This window comes from Boleophthalmus pectinirostris, unplaced genomic scaffold (genome assembly GCF_026225935.1).
Source record: "Boleophthalmus pectinirostris isolate CB_2022bp ecotype Guang Dong unplaced genomic scaffold, ASM2622593v1 HiC_scaffold_8, whole genome shotgun sequence".
NCBI classification, from domain to species: domain Eukaryota; kingdom Metazoa; phylum Chordata; class Actinopteri; order Gobiiformes; family Gobiidae; genus Boleophthalmus; species Boleophthalmus pectinirostris.
The window spans coordinates 23,985,094-24,003,887 of NW_026571515.1; the positions used below are offsets into that span (position 1 = coordinate 23,985,094).

General features: G+C 37.8%; 1 protein-coding gene across 2 annotated transcripts; it reads right to left on the reverse strand.

The window, feature by feature from the left end:
• Window positions 1-9,847: 9,847 nt before the first annotated feature.
• samhd1 (SAM domain and HD domain 1) lies at window positions 9,848-16,625 on the reverse strand. Of its 2 annotated transcripts, none has more exons than XM_020929896.2 (16): window positions 16,318-16,625; window positions 16,153-16,219; window positions 15,986-16,058; window positions 15,720-15,880; window positions 15,183-15,298; window positions 15,024-15,094; window positions 14,351-14,509; window positions 13,090-13,190; window positions 12,903-13,011; window positions 12,612-12,703; window positions 12,409-12,524; window positions 11,589-11,728; window positions 11,356-11,448; window positions 11,143-11,247; window positions 10,929-11,066; window positions 9,848-10,548 (listed from the first exon to the last, which is right to left on the reverse strand). In XM_020929896.2, exons 1-16 carry the CDS (start codon window positions 16,487-16,489, stop codon window positions 10,411-10,413), a joined length of 1,851 nt encoding a protein of 616 aa, XP_020785555.2. In that variant the 5' UTR covers window positions 16,490-16,625; the 3' UTR covers window positions 9,848-10,410. The 2 variants fall into 2 exon arrangements, with proteins under 2 accessions (XP_020785555.2, XP_055022361.1); XM_055166386.1 differs by having other exon boundaries at window positions 15,024-15,109.
• Between the last annotated feature and the right edge of the window lie 2,169 nt (window positions 16,626-18,794).

Here is an 18,794-nt window from a genome sequence, read left to right on the forward strand (position 1 = left end):
GTGAAATGCTATGAATAGTTTATCATTGGCACTTACAGACCTCTGCAGAGGTCAGTGATGCAGGGAATGACAGATTTGTTTGTCAAGACAGTGGAACTCAGTAAGAGTGCAATGGTCTGAAAGGTTAAATGTTGTATTTTGTATGTAAAGAAAAATGTTTCCACCTAATCAAACTATCACAAAGACAATATAGATTTCAAATGTATACATGAAAGGTTGTTTTAACGACAGGTTGCTTTTTCTTTTTTTTTTAAACTAGCACTAAATATTTTGTGTAAAAAATCCTGTAGATTGCTACAAACATGTCCTGAATTGCATGGGATTTTTGTATTAGTTTAGCACTTCATACTTCAGTCTTCTCTCAAAAGTTAACCCTGGTAATATAATTCTATAATTGCACCACTTTGTTTCTTGCAGTCTAACAAAAGCTGTAATGGCACTCATGTTTGTGTTGCTGTCAAAAACACATATTGCCTCCTCCCTCCTCCTTCTTCCCTGTCCTGTCTCTGAGGAGCCGTGGGGCTGCCCAGTGCACCTGCCTGAAACTTACACCCCAAGGCCAGACGTTTATCTCCCCCATCTCGAGGTTTTACAGAAACAGTGTATGTGCCACACACGCTGGTGTCTGCTTACATTCTTTAAAAGAGAGGCACTGAAGGGTATAAGCTTTGTTGTACCCTATGTCTTCAAATCAGGAAGAAGCTTTACACCAATGAGCATATATACTTGATTGACAATGCAATTTAAATGTATGGCTTGGGTCTGTCTATAGATAGAGGCCACATTCATCATATAAGATTTACTCAAAGCAGGATTTTCAAAAAAGTGACTGAATACTATTGAAGCAGGAAATTGGGCATGAACTGGACTACAGTCAAAATAAAACTTACAAACTAAGCAAGTTTTTTCATTCATGCCATGCTTCTCCGGCATCACACAACCCGACCCTGGTTTGTGGTGGCCAGCAGGTCCACAGATTGCCTGAGAGGATCACTGCTCTAACGTTGCATGTCAGGACACATGGCCCGGCTCCTGTGTGAAATCAGAGCCCATTGTGCGGGTTGGGACAGGTGTGTCACCAGCTGACCACACCCCCAGGCCACACTGCACCTCCTGTCCCTCACACCTGTCCCCTCAGCCTGCTGCACGCACCGTGAGGGAGGCAGGTTGCTGGGCTGTGACGGACTACAGGAAGGGGAACTCTTAGGTATCCATGGCTAAGTGTCCACAGATGTCCCACTGAAACCAGAACTGGAAGCCACCTCCAGGTCCCTTTCTGTCTTGCAGTGTGCACAGCCTGTAGCTTTATGTTTCTGTGTGGCGACAGATGGCATAGTATCAAAGCATACATTTCTAGGACATTATCTCAACTTCCTGCAGCAATAGTTATAATTAGTGAATAAAGTACACATTAATAGCTACCAAGAATTGCAAGTGTAATAGTTTTACATTACGTTTCACCTTATACAGATTAAAAACCATCATCAACATCAACATCATAAATTTTGCAGCAGTTATACTTTTCTCTTCAATTGAGGTTTAAACAATAAATAGAGCATAAAGAGCAGGATAACTTCATCTGTTCAAAAATACAATCATTTAAATGTAAAAAGATGAATAATGAAGTAACGTAATGCAAAAACTCACTTCCTTTTGTTGTCAATTCACAGCTGATAAGAGATAACAGAAAAAGCCCAATCGGTAAAGTTACATCTAAGTGATTACATGGAGGTTCCTTTAATGTCGTGCGTGTGTCTTTGTAAATGACGACCCGCAGACACAGAAGGCGAGGAGGAGAGGGAGGTCAGAGAAGCCTGAAGGCCATTGTAAATTCCTCGCTGGCTCAAACCAAAGACATTCTTCTCTGCTGTTTTTCTTTCTAATCTCTATGCTCAGATTACCAGCTAGAGGGCCCGGGCAGATGAGAGGAGATCAGGGTGGCATGCATTTGTGCACAAGTGCCAGAGCAGTGCCACTTACGAACATGTTGTCCGCCACCTCCACTGAACAACAAGATTTGGTATTTTTACTTGTTCTATACACAGTGCTACATAAAAAAGAAAGAAAACAAAATACATCGACTGAAAAGCAACTCCAAATAGAAGTGGAAGATAACATTGCAATTGTGGTTTTAGAGATATGCAAAGTTAGAATATCAAGTATAGTATTAAAAACATTACAATTACAGCAAAAAGAGATGATAAAAACTAAAATGAACAGAAATGTATAGTGTAATCTTCCAAACAACTTCAACCAAGACATTTTGAGGTACATTAACTTTATAAGGCATAATCAAGTCTTAAATGAGATATTTATATTAGTCAGTATTGCCTATGCCCAAACATTCTAGACAAGAAAACAGAAATCATATTGGCTTTCATCAAATAAAGCTCACTAACCAGTTAATAGAGAGAGTAGCATTAAAAAGTAGATCATTTGGGAATCCCACAAATGAAGTTGTGGCACACACTGAAAGCATTACCTAAAGTCTGTTTGTGAAAGACAGAGAAAACAGTTCCCTGTGGAGAGAGGATTCCCACACGACCGGCCCACTGCCACACAAACAAACAAACAAACCTCTACAGAGATTCACCTTAAACATTTCCAGATGTGGTTTTATCATTGCTTTTTACATTTGGCAAAAGTCAAAAAATCTGTATGAAACAAAAGGAAGTAAACATCTCACATTAAACCTTATGTGTAACATCAAAATGTATCACCTGAACATTTGGCTGGTACCAGAAATCAAGTGTAAACAACGACAATTCACTAGGGCTGTAACGATATAAAAATCCCTAGATATGATATTTTCACAATATGCATCTCATGGTTCAATATTTATTGCGATATTTTAAAGAGAAAATTGTGAATAAGCTACTTTTTCCTTTTAAAAGCCTTGGGAAAGTCTTGAAAAGTTTTTCATCTTGTTATTATATGAAGAATTAAGATTTAAAAGTGCTTAATAACTGTTATTTTTTCATGTAATGCGCTGACAACAGCAAAGGATCATGGGCTATGTAGTTCCCCTCTGTTTTTTTAGCTACTACTGCACCACGGCAAGGCAAATTCATACACAAAGTAATTCAAAGTGCTTTACAGAATAAAATAGACATTACAATCACAAACAAAGTTATTAGAATCACCATAACTATTCATTTAAGCAAAAAGACTTGTAACACGATAATATTGTGAGACTTTTAACGATATAATATCACAATATTTCAGTTGTTACATCCCTACGATTCACACAACTCATCATCAGTTGAGCTTGTTTGAATAATTATCATCAGTAAAAGTCTAAAATATAAAATCTATAATATTCATAATGCACCTTTCCATATCAGCATTCAGCAATTATATAATATTTTGGGTGGTAAATGTACCCGTTCAGATGTGGTTGCAGCACTTATAATAAAATATAACATATAAAGCTTTCTTGCCACTGGAAAAAAACATTCTGAATGGTTAGTTTTCTGAACATAAAAAACTAATATTGCAGATTTTTCTTGTTAAACAGTGAGCTCTTGTGTCTAGTAACTAATAGAAAATATCAGGAGCAAAATTTGTGAATGCACCTTTTGGATATGTCATGGCAAGATACCATAATAGTGTAATCAATGGGAAAAACAACATCATCAGATTCTAGATTCTGAAAACTATTACAACTTTTTATTTATTTATCAAATTTTCATGTCATGATTTTGAATCATTTACACTTCTATACTGTACTTATCATTATTCAGGGTAAATAAGCACAACAAATCAGCAAACATTTTCTTATGGTTTACATATCAGTGAATTTCTCCACACACCTCTTCGATCTCCAGCTGCTGAGTAAATGACATGGGACAGGGAGGGGGCTGTTGTCTCACTGCTGACCTACTCTGAGGTGCTCCACTGGGGGTATAGGGATCACCATCCAGCCAGTCCCATCTGGAGCTGTCACAGAGATGCTAATTAAATTAGTGGGCGTTAATGTTGCCACTTGTTTGGTGCATTAGTGCTCGCAGTGGTTGTAGTAGCTTTCTGCAGATTTCATTGCATCTTTGACAGCATGCAACTTCATTAAGGACAAGCTGTTAATGAAGGTTTTGAGATATTTAACAAGAGAATTATTAAAGGCCTACAGCATACTTATTTTGATGATTTCTTCATTTGAGTATATTCATGGGAACAAGTTAGGAAGACGAATTCTAGTACTAGTCATTTTTGTCAATAAGACATTTAGATTTAACTTAAGTGTTGAGTAATGCATATTAAACTACCAACACTAAGTAAAAAGTTAAATATAAAATGAAATACAAAACTGGCAATACATACATTTAACCTAGTCTGTTCTTCACAGAAGTGATGACCATAAGTCTATTAGAAGTAACACCTTAAGTGAAGGGAAAGTGGTACATAATGAGAGTTGAGACAGGGGAGGCGGGCTGAGCAGATAAAGGCTACTAAGTAATTACAACTGCACAGTCTTCACATAACTCATCCATTTAGCTAAGCTCCCCACAGCAGGGCTCCTAACACCAAGAACAGGTGTGAGGAAGAGAAGAAAGAGCGAAAGGCAAGGAATGATTAAAAGAAAAAAAGGAGACCCAGAGCACCTGTTTTTTGGATGGCCATGCCTTCAGTGTGCGGGCTGAGGCTTGCACTGTTCCACCCAAACAACACACTCAGGGGTAAATGCCTGCTCAACTACACAGAACAGGGAGGTGGGGTCACCTCTCAATATACTTTGGAAAGAGATAAGCTGGATTTCAGCGGGACAGGGCGAGGAAATGTGGTAAATGTTGGTAATTTCACACTTATTATTAATACATCTGCAAGTTTTTCCCTTGTGTAATTTCCCCTTGTGGATTGTAACAAACAGGCTGGTTTGTTACCCACAACTGCACTAAGCACCTTCACCCTTCACTAGAGCACTTTAAAACACTGCACTTTCATAGCACACAGCACTTTTAACATATTTGCACATGGCAAAATAAATTGCACACAATTGGTTTTAAAAAAATATTTATTGTCTTTCCTTTTACCATTTTTTAAAATCCTGAGGCACAGTAGCACTTTAATTGCAAGCTGCTTGTCCCTGGAGGAAAAGGAGACAATAACCAATTACATTTTAAATTGAAGTAGTGCAATATAGGGTGCAATATCTGTTTTTGAAATGTTTTAAGTGTTGATGTGTATAGTGTATTTTATTGTGTTTTAATGAATGGTGTGGATCTGCTTTTACTTACCTCCCTTTTTATCTTCTGTCCAGGTGCGAAAAGAGTCCCCCAGACACGAGCTCCCTCTTTTAAGTTCCGGACTGGACCATGTGCATTATTTTGTACAGGGGTTTTAGGTTAGGTGTTTTATTGGTTTATGGGTTTTAACATTTAATTGGTGTATGGTTTTAGGGGTTTTATGTTTATAGTTTGCAGTTTTAATAGTTATCTGGGTTTTGGGTTGTTTTATGGAAGTTTAGGTTATGATTTTAAGATAATGATAATTTTTACCATCCCTGTTTTAGCATACTAGTTTTATCCAATCAGTAGGACCAGCATAAAAGGCGCCTTCAAAGATCAGTCTGGGTTCTGCTGCTGGAGAATAAACTGCTGTCTGCCTCCATTTTGCACCCTGCACTTTTGTATCATTGGAAAACAAAAGTAAACCGTGGACCACAACTACCTGTCTGTGTCTGCATTTATTTTTTATTTTTTTAGCCTTACTCACTGAACCCCAAGCAGCTCATGGTCAACCTACGTCACGTGGATCAATAAAGTTTGTTTAAGTTCAAGCCTAAATTTTAGCCTGAGACCTGAACATCAGTTCCATATGCAGTTTAATGTTGAGCTGAAATATTGAAATTAAATGTTGTAACTGCACTGTGCTGTTAAAAACAAATAAAACATACCAGTAATAATAACCAATAATCTGTATTTATAATATTGTATTGAACTGTGCAAATCATATTGACCTCACTGTTAAAGGTCCTATATTGCGCAAGATTGACTTCTTGTGAGCTTTAAGCCATTGTTACCCAAAGACTGGGTCACAAGAAATTGTTTTTTGGGGTCGCCTTGTCACGATCTGCATGTAGGTCTGATATATAGTTCTGACACATGAGAGCACAAGTGAATCTCCTGTCCACAGTAGGGCCAGTGTTTCTATGCTTATTCCTTTCACTACTACATATATGTGTAAACTGGGATTTTCTGTGCTCACAAAAATAAATCCAAAGCACAGAAACAGACTGAATGCTGCGCCTGATCTGCTGCTGTGTTCTCCCCCTGCACCCCGGACTGGAACGAGCTACAAAAACACAGACAGGCCCACCTATCTCATTAGAAATGTTAACATGTTGACATGTTTTGTATAATTTCTAATATTTTTGGAATTATTTTATTGACCACTTTGTTCCAATATTGCTGGTTCAATTGAATTTTGAAAAGAAAAAGAAAAGGGCTACATTTAATGTCCAAATATGTGACATATGGATCCTTTTATTGCTGGTTCATTGTTTAAAACTTGAGCAATACTAATTGTTCAGAGAGACATGATCACTCAGTCAACAATAAAATATCCTCATTAATGTTCAATAATGGTCAAATCCACCTTTATTTTGTAATTTACGAAAAATGTGTAGTGATTTGGGTCGCAAAAGTTTGTGACTTTTAAAATATGAGTCCCCAGAAAAAAAGTTTGGGAAACAAAACATCCCTGGAGTTGTGTTTTGTTTCATTCACAGATGTTTGAGTCACCCTTTATCATTAGTCTGTCTACATCCCCAAAGCTCAAAATGCTCTGTTCCACCTCGTGATGTCATTTAGTGGTCGTTGTTGTTACCTTTTACCTTTTGTTCAGTAGAAACTGTCAATTCCACAGCTGAATATGCACAGTTTGTGTGTTAAACACGTGTGAATGAAACAAAACACAACTCCAAATCTGTTTGTGATGAGGAAATCACATTAACATAGATCAGAAAATAGCGTAATATGTCTCCTTTAAGAATAGGGTTTTAGGCAGGTGCTTGAACACATCCAACAGTACATGAGCATTCCTACAGAGCTAATTGACCTCGCAGTGGCAGTAATGTGTCTGGGGTGTGTGCGGGTGGGCGGGGGGCATCAAAGTGGCAGGATCAGCGTAGATTCAACCAGCAGTCCTGCCGTGGGGGTCTGGAGCCGTGGCGTCTCACCCCCTAATGAGAGGCCATGACACGGAGACATCCACACACAGTTTGACCCCCAGAGGACCAGCTGGAAAAGAGAGTCCCACATGCCTTTCCCCTCTACCCCCAACCCTCCCTCCACCTACCAGGGGCGTAGCCAGTGCAGCTAAGGAAATGGGTCTGGAGACAATATTTGCTACCAGTATGTTTATCCTAATGAGACAAAAAAAAAAAAAAAAAAAAAAAAAGGTATTAAATAATCATCCAAACAGAAAGGGATAACAGACCAATAACAGCCTCCCTCAGCCACAAGTTTACCAATATAGGTCAAATATTCATGGATTTCAGCTTTCTGTTATATGAAACACCATGATGACTTTCAGTCACTATGACAACCCAATTTCTCATCCATGGTCTTAAAGTATATATCTGAATTTTGGTTGTACAATGAATAAAATGTAATAATAATAATAATGCCTTACACTTCCATAATCTGTACCATCGACTCCTCCAACCACCACCAAACACTCACACTCTCATGGTCTTTAGAGGATTTTTTTAATGGTAACAATTAAAAGTCTGAATTGTTTATTTTCAGAAAATTAATATTGATAGATACAATTTTATTTTGTCTGAAAGAGAATGAAGTATCAAAATTGTGATTGCCCATTCCTAGGGAAGTAAGGATACCCACATCTCTCAGGACGATACTTTCACGGTATACATCTCATGGTACAATATTTATTGCCATATTTTGTGAAGGCTAACAAAATTGTTAATATGCTACTTTTTCCTTTTAAAATGCCTTGACAAGACTTTGGTTCTGTCATAATCAACAATTAAGATTTAAAAGTATTTATAACAGTTAAGGCACTGAAATGGAGTAAAGGATCATCGTCTATGTAGTTCCCTCAGTTTTTTTTTTGCTATATTGCTTCACTATAACTATATCACAATATTTCAGTTATTGTTACATCCCTACCCATTCTTAATTTGAAAAACCAAACATTTTATCTGCAGATCCCATTGTGACAAACTGCACTTGTGGCCCTCAGTTTGTGTGACACAATTCAAACCCCCTCCCAGTTTTACCTCTGTCTCTCCCCTCCCTAAGCTCCACACATTCCAGGGACCGGGATAGCTCACAGTCATCACCAGATTGGTTTTGTCTCCACTCCCAAATATACCTTAATCCAGAGGAGGGACACACAGCCCGCAGCAGACAAAAACAATGCACAAAAACACAAACAAGCAAGGGCATTAATTTGGGATATGATTTGGGAATTTGGGATGATAGCATTTGGCCCACTGATCCTGTTTGCAGTTTTGCTGGTCATAGTGGACAGCATGAAGAAAATGTAAAATTATTCCTAAAATTCGCAACCAACCACCCAAAATCCTATTAAATGGTTGAGTGTAAAACAAACTATTGCATAATTAGATCAAACCTATGCGAATGCATTTGATTTAACTCCTGTAATTAATAAAATATAAACATTGGTAAACTGAGAGATAAGATCTCCTTCCTTTTTGGATAATGTCTGGCACAATCTGCTTTTATTATTTCTCCAAATAGACTTATGGGACAACCAAATGCATCTTTTGGAGGCTATACTGAGGCTTCTGTGATTATTATAACATTTGTTTTAAAAAAAGAAAAGAAAAATCCTCCGATAGAAAAATCCAAAAATGTTCAATCAGATCCTTTAGTAAGAAGGCTCAGAACATCCCTGATTGAAACAGCAACATTACATTAGTAGAATGGTGTGCTGTCATCTGAAACTCAAATGTAAAAATAAGGCTTTAAACTCTACAGCAACCTTTGTATTTGATAAGAGGCATAGTGGGGGCCGTTGAGTCAGAAAGGCAAGTGCAGCACCCGCGGGGGGAGGAAGGGGGTGTCATAGAGTCGAGAGAAGAGCCACCTTGCAACAGCTGGTCCCAATTATCCATGGAGGGACTGACGAGTGTACAGCCCCATGTGTGTATGTATGCAAGAGTGAAGCATCACAGGGGAGGGCTGAGACCACTGGCGCCATGAAGGGAGCAACAGGTCAGGGAGGATGAAGATTATAAAAATACAAGCAGCAGTTGGCCTTGGTCAGGCTGCTGCAGTGTGTGTGTGGTGTTCAATAATCCAGTTAGTATGCACCCTCAGATCATAGAGGCCATGTTAGTATACATCCTTTTATGACGACAATTGGTCATTAATAAAATATTGTAATGGAAACAATTACTGCATTATTCAAAAAAAAGTGACGTTCCAATATAGATATAGAACATAATATAGTAATCATGCTTGTGCTTGTACGTAGATTAGGCCTGATATGAAATGAACAAAAAAATTTAAAAATCCACCAACTAAAAACAATCTAAATTGAAGAAGGGTGAAACTGCTAATTAATTTAGTTTTTAATCTAGTCCAACTGTTCGTCAAAGGTCCAAGAATTAAACACGTGTATGGCTCCACCTGGTGGTGATACATGTCCTCACAGGAAATGTAAATAGCGTTACCTCTCATCAGCCAAAAGCTTTATCATTTTAAATTTTCAAGATTGATTGAGTAAAAATGCTTGATTCAATACTTCAAAGTGGCATGTCCCCCCCATTTGCTCTGCACTTACTGATATAAACAAAACTTAAATGGTGTATGGCGCACCCTTGTGATGGAACCCATTAAGTACAAAGACACACAAATAAGAGAATAGTTTGTGTATTTTCAAATATGTAGATACAAGAATGCATCACCCAAACAGTCATAGTATGAAATACGGCTTAAAATACAAACTATGTATATGTATATGTATATTTTTTTTAACAAATCAGGTAAATGTTCATATTGTGCTGCAGATGTTAAAGTTACATTTTTCATAATACGTCTCTTGGTAGAAAAATATTTTAGGTAATAAATAATGGACCACCCTTTAATCAAACACGCCAGATAAACCTAAAATAAATACAAAAAAAACTAACCCCAAAAGTATCAAAGTAAAAAATCTCAGTCTTTAACATTCATTGTAGCACTCAAAATTTTCTATACACTGACCTGATGTAAATATTGCATTAAAGTCCATAATAATGTTATTGAACAAAAATAAAAACATGCCAAACAATTCTGGAAATAAAACCTAATAGAGAAATAAAAAAAATTGTAGACCATTTGTGTAAACTTGAATATTCGCCAACATTCTAAAATGTCCCATCTTTTATAAAGCCTTTTTGCATACAAAATACTTTTGGGATCTGTAACTGAGGCCTTCTTACTTGAAAAGCTGAACTTTGGCTCTTCCATTGAGATGGCTGTAGCTCGTGCTGCTCTCCGCACACTCTTCTCCTTCATTGTTGTTCGACCAGCTGGCCTTTAACGGAGTGAGCTCTGGTGCAATTATGTCTCCATCCTATGTAAAAAAAAAAAAAAAAAAAAAAAAGATTACAGTCTGCAACTGAGGGAAACATTACTGAAAACAAAAGGCTTGTCATCTACTATCAAAAACATTGATAAATATAGCTACTGCGGTTCTCTCCACAACGAGCACATTTCCAAAATAAATAAGAAATGGGCAGAGTAAAATTTCAGGGCAATCCAAAATGAATACAGCTATATCTTTAGCATTATTCTCTTCTATTTCCATCTTAACTATTAAAAACTATACATAAATCTTGTCAAACTGGGAATGATACATGGACATTTAGAAAAACCTGTGTTGATTCTACTCCTGTAAAAAAAAACTAGACATACGTAGATTACCACAATATATAAATAAATGAGATGTGTTACCTGAGGTTTTGAGAAGTTCTTGTCCATGCACCATTGAACAAAGTGCTTTTTGGCTGCCTCCACACTCTTTTCGTCTGTCTTTTTGCAGTAAACTCTAATCAACTGTTCAGCAAAACGCTCCGGGAGAAGTTTTGACACCTGTCAAGAGGCAAATGTATTTTATGACAAGGGCACTTTAAAGATGTCCAAAAGGATAATAGAAACTTCATCTGACCTGGTTTTTGCGTATTTGGATGGCTGTAGTAAGGTCATTTTTGCAATAGAATCGAACATTATTTATTGGATTCTTCTCCTTCATCCCATAATCCATGTGGATAACCTGAATCAATAAAAAAAAAAATATTTCAGAACTGAATTCTGATCATCTAGATTTGACAAATTGCTTGTTCTCCACTACATCTTTGATGGAAGATCATTTGATACTTACATTGACCACAAAGTCCTCAGGTTGAAGCTTGGCATCCTCAGAGCCCTGAGGAACAGACTGAGCCAAATCTGCTTCCCAGCTGTGAATTATTTCCTAAAACCCCCCCCCAAAAAAAAACAACAACACTGAGACCTTAGTCAGGAACAGAGTTGATCAGTATTAATAAAAATAATAAGTTGCATGATCTGGAAGAAATTCCTGTGAAAAGTTTCAAAATAAACTCATTTGCTTACCTGAGTAACAGTAACAGGTTTTTCTGGTTGAGTTTGACCCAAGCACTTGTAAAGACGTCGACAAACAATATTGCGTAGAATCTGTCTAGCGTCAGCAAGTTCTTTAGATGAGGAATTGAGAATTTGTTCAAACACATGGTCTACAAAACAAAACACAATTTAAACATTTCAGTGACCATATTATACTTGTCATCTGACACTCAAATTTGCATTCCAAAAAGTGTGTTTAGTTTATTTGGATTGTAAATCCATCAGCTATTGGCATCGAGGCCAAACCTCCTTGTCAAAGCCTGATCTCATCAAATCTCAGAAGCTAAGCAAGGCCTGGCCTGGTTAGTACTTGGATGGGATTCATTGAAAGCGAATATCACTAAGCCAGTAGTTCTCAAACTGATGCATTAATACTATTGACACATTAAACAAACAGGTTCTTGCAGGTCAGGTCTTGCAAGTGCAAACTGTAGGAAGTAATAGTTATAATCCTGCTTGGTCCTTGTACACCATTTTCATTGTTAAATTCTTGTCAAGTCTTGTTTTTTTTTTAGCAAATACCAAATACCTTTTTTAATCTGCCATGTTTGTAATTTTTTTTGTGTATGTATAAACTACAAGTCATTAAAACAAATTGTCAACCATTGCATTCCAGAGATCTTCATAAATGTCACATGACTTTGGCAAAGACCTTCTGTGCTTGCCAAAACCTAACAAAAAATTCTCTAAATCTAACAAAACCATGTTTATTCACCACTATTAAAAAAAAAGTACTGGGTGTAACTCTATTGCCGAGTTGCTACATTTTTAAAAACACGCTTGCACAGACCCGTTAGTTTGGTGTAAGCCTCCATGTCGTCTATGGCTGTGGACAAAGTGAACATACGCCCCCCTGAGCCTTCAATCTTGATATGTTTATCTGCTTTTAAAAATGCCTCTGTGACCCTACCAGATTAAAAAAAAAAAAAAAAAAAAAAAACACAGTTAGCACCATTTAACAAGATTTGCAAGTAATAAAAATGTTAGGCTCACATAGTTTCAATGATGTTCCCGACTTTGTGTTGGTAAGCTCGTCTATGGAGGCAATTTCTGGTGTGGAACATGTCATACAGATTCCCCACTTCCTATTTAAAAGAAAGGACAGTACATGAACAAGAATTCACCTTAAATTTTACCATTTATAAAGTGACAAAAAACTGTATATAAATATATGAACTGAAGAATTAGAGGCAAAGAAGAGTTTAGACTGTTCTTAGAGTTCCTAAGAATTTCAGTGGTGCTAGAGATCTACTGGCTTTAATCAAAGAAAAAAAAGAACTGTACCTTGTCTCTAGTGCAAATGTTCTTTTGTCCATCTACTTCACATACTCGTGCAAACTTAAGAAAACGGCGATAGTCAAAATTGTTTTGAATGCCCAAGTGGTAGCAGTCCCTATAAAAGATAAATAAAAAAGTTAAATTATGCAGAAAAAAACTAAACACTACATAAAACTTTAAGCAGTTTTCTCACCTGGCAAAGTAGTCCCACTTATCCACATCAATGCCATTTCTCTTGTTGGCCACAACTTCATACAGGAAGGATTTGTCTTGTGTTCGACCTTTGTAGGGCCACTGTGAAAGTAGAAGAACCTTCATGTAGCCTGCACTTATTGTACTAATTGTGGTAATTGTAGTAATAGCTAGTTTGATGTCACTCATAGTGTTCGGCTCCACTCAAATGAAGCTTGCGGTTACATTGGTGAATTTGGAGCAAGGCTCTATATGTTATGAATAGGATTTTTTAAACAGACAAAATAGCTGAAAAAATTACCAGGATCATGTAGAGCTGGTTAATATGAACATTTTAAGACCAAAATGACAAGGCTCACAGCAGCAGTTACAGAGAGAGGGACCACAATATTCCAGTGTAAGTCAGTGGGAGCCGGAAACGCCTGCAAGTGAACTTTGCATTTTGAAGGCGGCAGCTAGCGCGTTAGCTATGTCCATTTATATAAACAGTCTGGATTTAAGTATTGAAATTGACAATTCAAATGAGACTCATGTGACATTCATTCTATTTTCTCAGTGGACAATTGACTTGAGAACCAAAAAAACTAATTATAAATGGGCCATCATGTCCAAGCTTTCTGTAGTTAAAAATAAAATTAGCATTAGATAAAAAAAATAAACAATAGTAAAGCTATATTTGATTTAAACAAGTTTCCCTTGTATCTTGGGACACAAATAGGTCATGATTATGAAATTCTAAATCTAAATCTTACATACAGTTCCTTTAAAACACAACAAAAATAACACAAGAATGGCTAGTTAAAAGTTGCTAAATATACAGTTAATATTTAGGAGGCAACAGTAAAGTCAGTGATTAGAGCACTTGTCTGCAAACCTGAAGGTTGGTGGTCCAGACAAAGTTCTGTCATTTCCTCCTTAGGCAAGACACTTGGCCTAGTATTCATGTGGTGAGAAAGTAAACAATTGGTGGAGGTTGGAGGGGCTGATGGTGCAAGCAGCTTTGTTTCCATCAATCTAGCCCAGGGCAGCTGTGGCTGGAGAAGTAGCTTACCACCACAGAAAGTGGAGTGAATGAATAATGCCTAAATTGCGGTGCTTTAAGAGGTTTCAATCCCTTAAAGTATGCAAAAATAAAATAAATCATATATAAATCATATACTAAAGCAACACCTTTATGACTACACAACTCTACAGAAAATCACCCTGTGATCCTTCTGTGTGTGAAAAAAAGAATAAAGTTAAGTAATGGGGGTCTGTTTTACCTTAGCATTTTGATCAGCAGCATTTTGCAGAGGTCCGGCAATCTGCTCTTTGATAAAGTCCAGATCTTCAGGAAGGACAAGGCCGTGTTGTTCCATGACTGGTCTCAGACCATTTTCATCCACCAGATAGTCAAACATAGCAAGGGATGCAGTCTCATGCTGCAACAGAACAGAGTGAGCATGAGAAAATGTAAATAATCGGCATATCTGATAAAACTCAAGCGTATCTTATGGCTCACGTTTGACCGGCAGCAGGTCTGTGACCATAGCTTACATAATAATTGCAATTTGAACAGCTCTTATCAACAACCCTTATCAGTGTCCACAGTGAGCAGAAAATGTCACAGTCATTCAGTACCTTTTTAATTATGAAATTACTACAATACAATAATTTCACCTTTACACATTTACATTAAAATTATATACCAAATATGCAAAGACAAAATGTTTGAATAGCCCTTTCAGATCAGATCACATAAAAAAAAATTAAAATAGAATTGTATTAAGGTTTTGTTCAATTGATCAATTTTCATTTTGTTTTAGCCTGCAGATACACACTGGTCTCTGACATTAAAACTAAAATAATGCTGAAACTAAATTTGTTCTTGATACACAGCAGTTGCACCAGTTAACTGTACAAGGAATGCCACATTTCAATCAGTTGGCTTCTTACCTTCCATGTTATTTGTGGACGAGCTTTGGGAATAAAAATTCCATCAAACATATGAGAAAAAGGCCCATGTCCTGAAAGGAGACAGACTTTTTTTTACATGAGTGGACAATTGGCCAAGTAGTATTAGCAAAAGAAATGTTTTATGAGAATATTGCTCACCAAGATCATGGCAAAGGCCAGCAATCTGGACACACAGGATGTCTCTGCGAGAAATGAGGAGTTCAGGCTGCTTCTCATTCAGTGCTTGAACAAGGCGACCAGCCAAGTAACCCACCCTGCACAAGTCAAGAGAAGAGAATACTATGAATACTGCTTCCTACACTACTGCTTAAAATCTGCACCTCACGGTCTTAAAATGAGTGATTCCTCATTTTGAGATGGAGGTGAATGCAGAATGCACTCCAAAAATGTATTGCGTTCTGTGTTGTCTCTTGTGTAGGGTTTGCTTAATTTCCCAATATACTGTTCATAAACCATTAAACAGTACATCAAGAAAAGTAAGCAATCATGTGTAAGTTTGAAGCAATAAGAAAAGGAAAAAAAGTACACTTGAATGTCTCTGTAGGAAAACTTGACCTACATTTAACCCATCCTTCAATGCCACTGGGGCAAATAAGGTTTTGTTAATCTATTAATTGCAACCCGGTATTCCAGTTCTGAAAGGGTGAATGATTCATTACATCCTGGAGTACCTACCCAATACTGTGCTCAAATCTATTGTGAGATGCGCCGGGAAAAACAAAATAAGTCCCTCCAAGCTGCTTGATGTTCCTTAATCTCTGAAATTGGGGTGTGTCTATAATTTTTATTAGAAGTGGGTGTAACTCAACGTGGCCATGAATGGGATCATTGAAGACCTGAAAGAAACCAAAAACTAGAAACTTAAGCCTATTTACAATGGCATTTTTAAAAATACTTCACCAACAAAACAATGATGCTTTTAGTTAGTAGTATGCCATTACCTTATTTGGTTCGGCTTCTATTTGCCACAGTTTTCTGATGCTGTGAAGGATCCTGAGGCGATCGCCGTGACATCTGCAGCAAAAAAGGGGGTCGACATAATATATGGAAGACTTTGAACATATAACCGCAATCAAAGTCAAAACAGACACATTTACAGAGCACTTACTTTACTCCCATCTTCTCCAAATCACAATCTTTAATGTACCTTAGACCAACACCAGTGACTTTCTGCGCTGTAGACACAGTGTTAGTTGTTAGCTAGGATTTTACACATTTTAGCTCCGGTGAGACGAAACAGTATGGGATTGTTGCAAAGTGTTGAACAGATTACCTCTAAAAATATCTTGCCACTCGATGAGCCCCTCTTTTCGAAGATATTGGCACGTATCCTCCACTTCCCAGTGCATGTAGTCCGAGCTGATCATCGGGTCCACTGACACTTTCTTTTCCGGAGTGTGCAAACTGTTCGCCGTAACTTCTAAAGGTCGCTTTCTGTTCGCCATGGTCAGCTAAAACCTACCGTAAAATGCTCACAAAGCGCCTGCCCAGTGTTCACGTTGCCTGGCTCAGCTGGCCGGGTGACTTCGATCGTACAGAGACACAGGCGCAGAAAAAGACCCGGGTTTTGTTTCCGCGCCCGTTACGTCACGCCTAGCAGAACTTCCGGTCAATAGTTTCAAGATAAAATGAAATATATATGAAAAAAATATTATTATCATTATTATTATTATTATTATTATTATTATTAGTAGTAGTAGTAGTAGTAGTAGTAGTAGTAGTAGTAGTAGTAATAATAATAATAATAATTATTATTATTATAAGAAGAAGAAGAAGAAGAATTTCGATCACTATCGTTATATTTAAAGGTGCCTGACCTGCTTATTTCTATGGATATGTCTTGCTCTAATGCTCCGCAGTATGATATTACAGCTCAACCTTATATATACTGTATTCAATTCAATTCAAGGTGTTTTTAGAGCTAACAAAACAAAACAAAAACCTCAAACATTCTCCTATCGATCTATTTAAAAAACCTGACTGGTAACGTTGTCTAGTTTGGTCTCCATGAAGATACAAAGGTTTAATGCCATACTCTGAAACATTCCAGATGAAGCAATAGCATATCTACAGAGAAAAGCATTTCATGGACCCTCCACTAGAAAAGTTACACAATGCACTGGGTTTGGGTTTAGTGAGTGGTCAGGATTTGCTGTATAGTAATTTGCTTTTAGAAATCTGTGAGTTTTGGTTGGATGATATTAAATGGAAACACCAACTCAACTTTGCCCTTCTCTTGTCCGCTTCCTGTTTTTTCCAGTATGTAGATAATTTATTCACTCCAACGGAAACAATGTTATATGATATAATTCTTCTTTCTTGCCATTCCAAAGAAATGTTTTTAATTAATGAATTATATTGTTTATAAAAGGCATTACTCAAGCTTATGCCATCATTGGAATATAACTGAACTGTGGGGCAATCAGCAACTCAATAGTGCGGACTTTGCCCCACAGGATATAGTTTCCACATATCTATATTTAAATTTTGAATTCAGGTTATATTAGCGGCTGCTAAAGGCTCCAAAAACAATGTAAACAGAAGGGGACTTAACGGGTCTTCCTGTTTAATTCTGTGCTTAATTTTTTTTTTCCTATGAGATCAATCCATTTGTTAATACTAGATTTCTAGGATCAGAATAAATCACTCTGACCCACCCAATTAAACCCTCCCCAAATCCAAATGCTTTCAGAGTACATTGAAGATAGCTCCTCTCTACGCTACTCTACTCATCCAGTGACAGAGCAGCTGCCAAGGTACTAGTATTCAGATTTTGCCACTTAAGGTGCAGGAGGCTAGCCAGACTGGCACCACCTGATGCCTCCGCTCAATATCATTTCCCTCCAGTGACTAGGTCAGGAATCAGAAAACACTAGACCAAGGGTGCTCACACTTTTTCATCATGCGAGCTACTTACAAAATGACCAAGTCATAATGATCTACTACAAAGCCAAGCAAACTGCACTGAAACACTCCTTTTTTAAGAGAACTTCCTCTGGCACTTTACACAAAACTGTGAAAAAAGTGAAGGAAGATTTTTAAACCTGTTTTTTAAAGTTCCAAACTGGAGTTGCATTCTTTTCTGGTTTTGCAGTGATATTTACCAGCCTCTGCATGTTTACCAAACCAAACGCACATCGTGACAAACACAGATGCATTTGTGCACTTTTGTTAGGCGAAACTTCAGCCAAATGTGGCAGTAGGTCTGTTCTGTAGATCTGCTCTATGCTGTAGACCTGCTTTGTGCCAACACTGGAACACAAATTTAGACTCGTTTTTGCTTCACGTTTGGTCTTGCTCTTCTAATCAGCGCGCACTGTGGAAGGGGCGAGAGCGTGAAAAGGCGAGGGGCGGAGTGCTGACATGAGGCAGATGGACAGGTAGGATGTTTAGGAAGTTTAACCTGCCCTGTGATGCACGCTGGTACACGAGGGCACACGCTGTTGCAGACGAAGCCGTGCATAGGGAGCGTGTGTATTTGTGATGTGGCGTAGAGTCTCCGCGGGCTGCACTGAGCGCACAGGCTGCACTGAGACGCCCCACACGCTCCTGCACCCCGCTACAAGTTTATTGCCATCAGTAGCGGCCATAATGAAATCTGATCGCACTTGTTGAGTGTCAGACCTTAAGTGAGAGACAAGACCGAGTCCAAACGCGAGTCAGAGACAAGACACGGCGATCTACCCACACGACCTTGGCGATCAACTGGTAGATCGCGATCGACATATTGAGCACCCCTGCACTAGACGG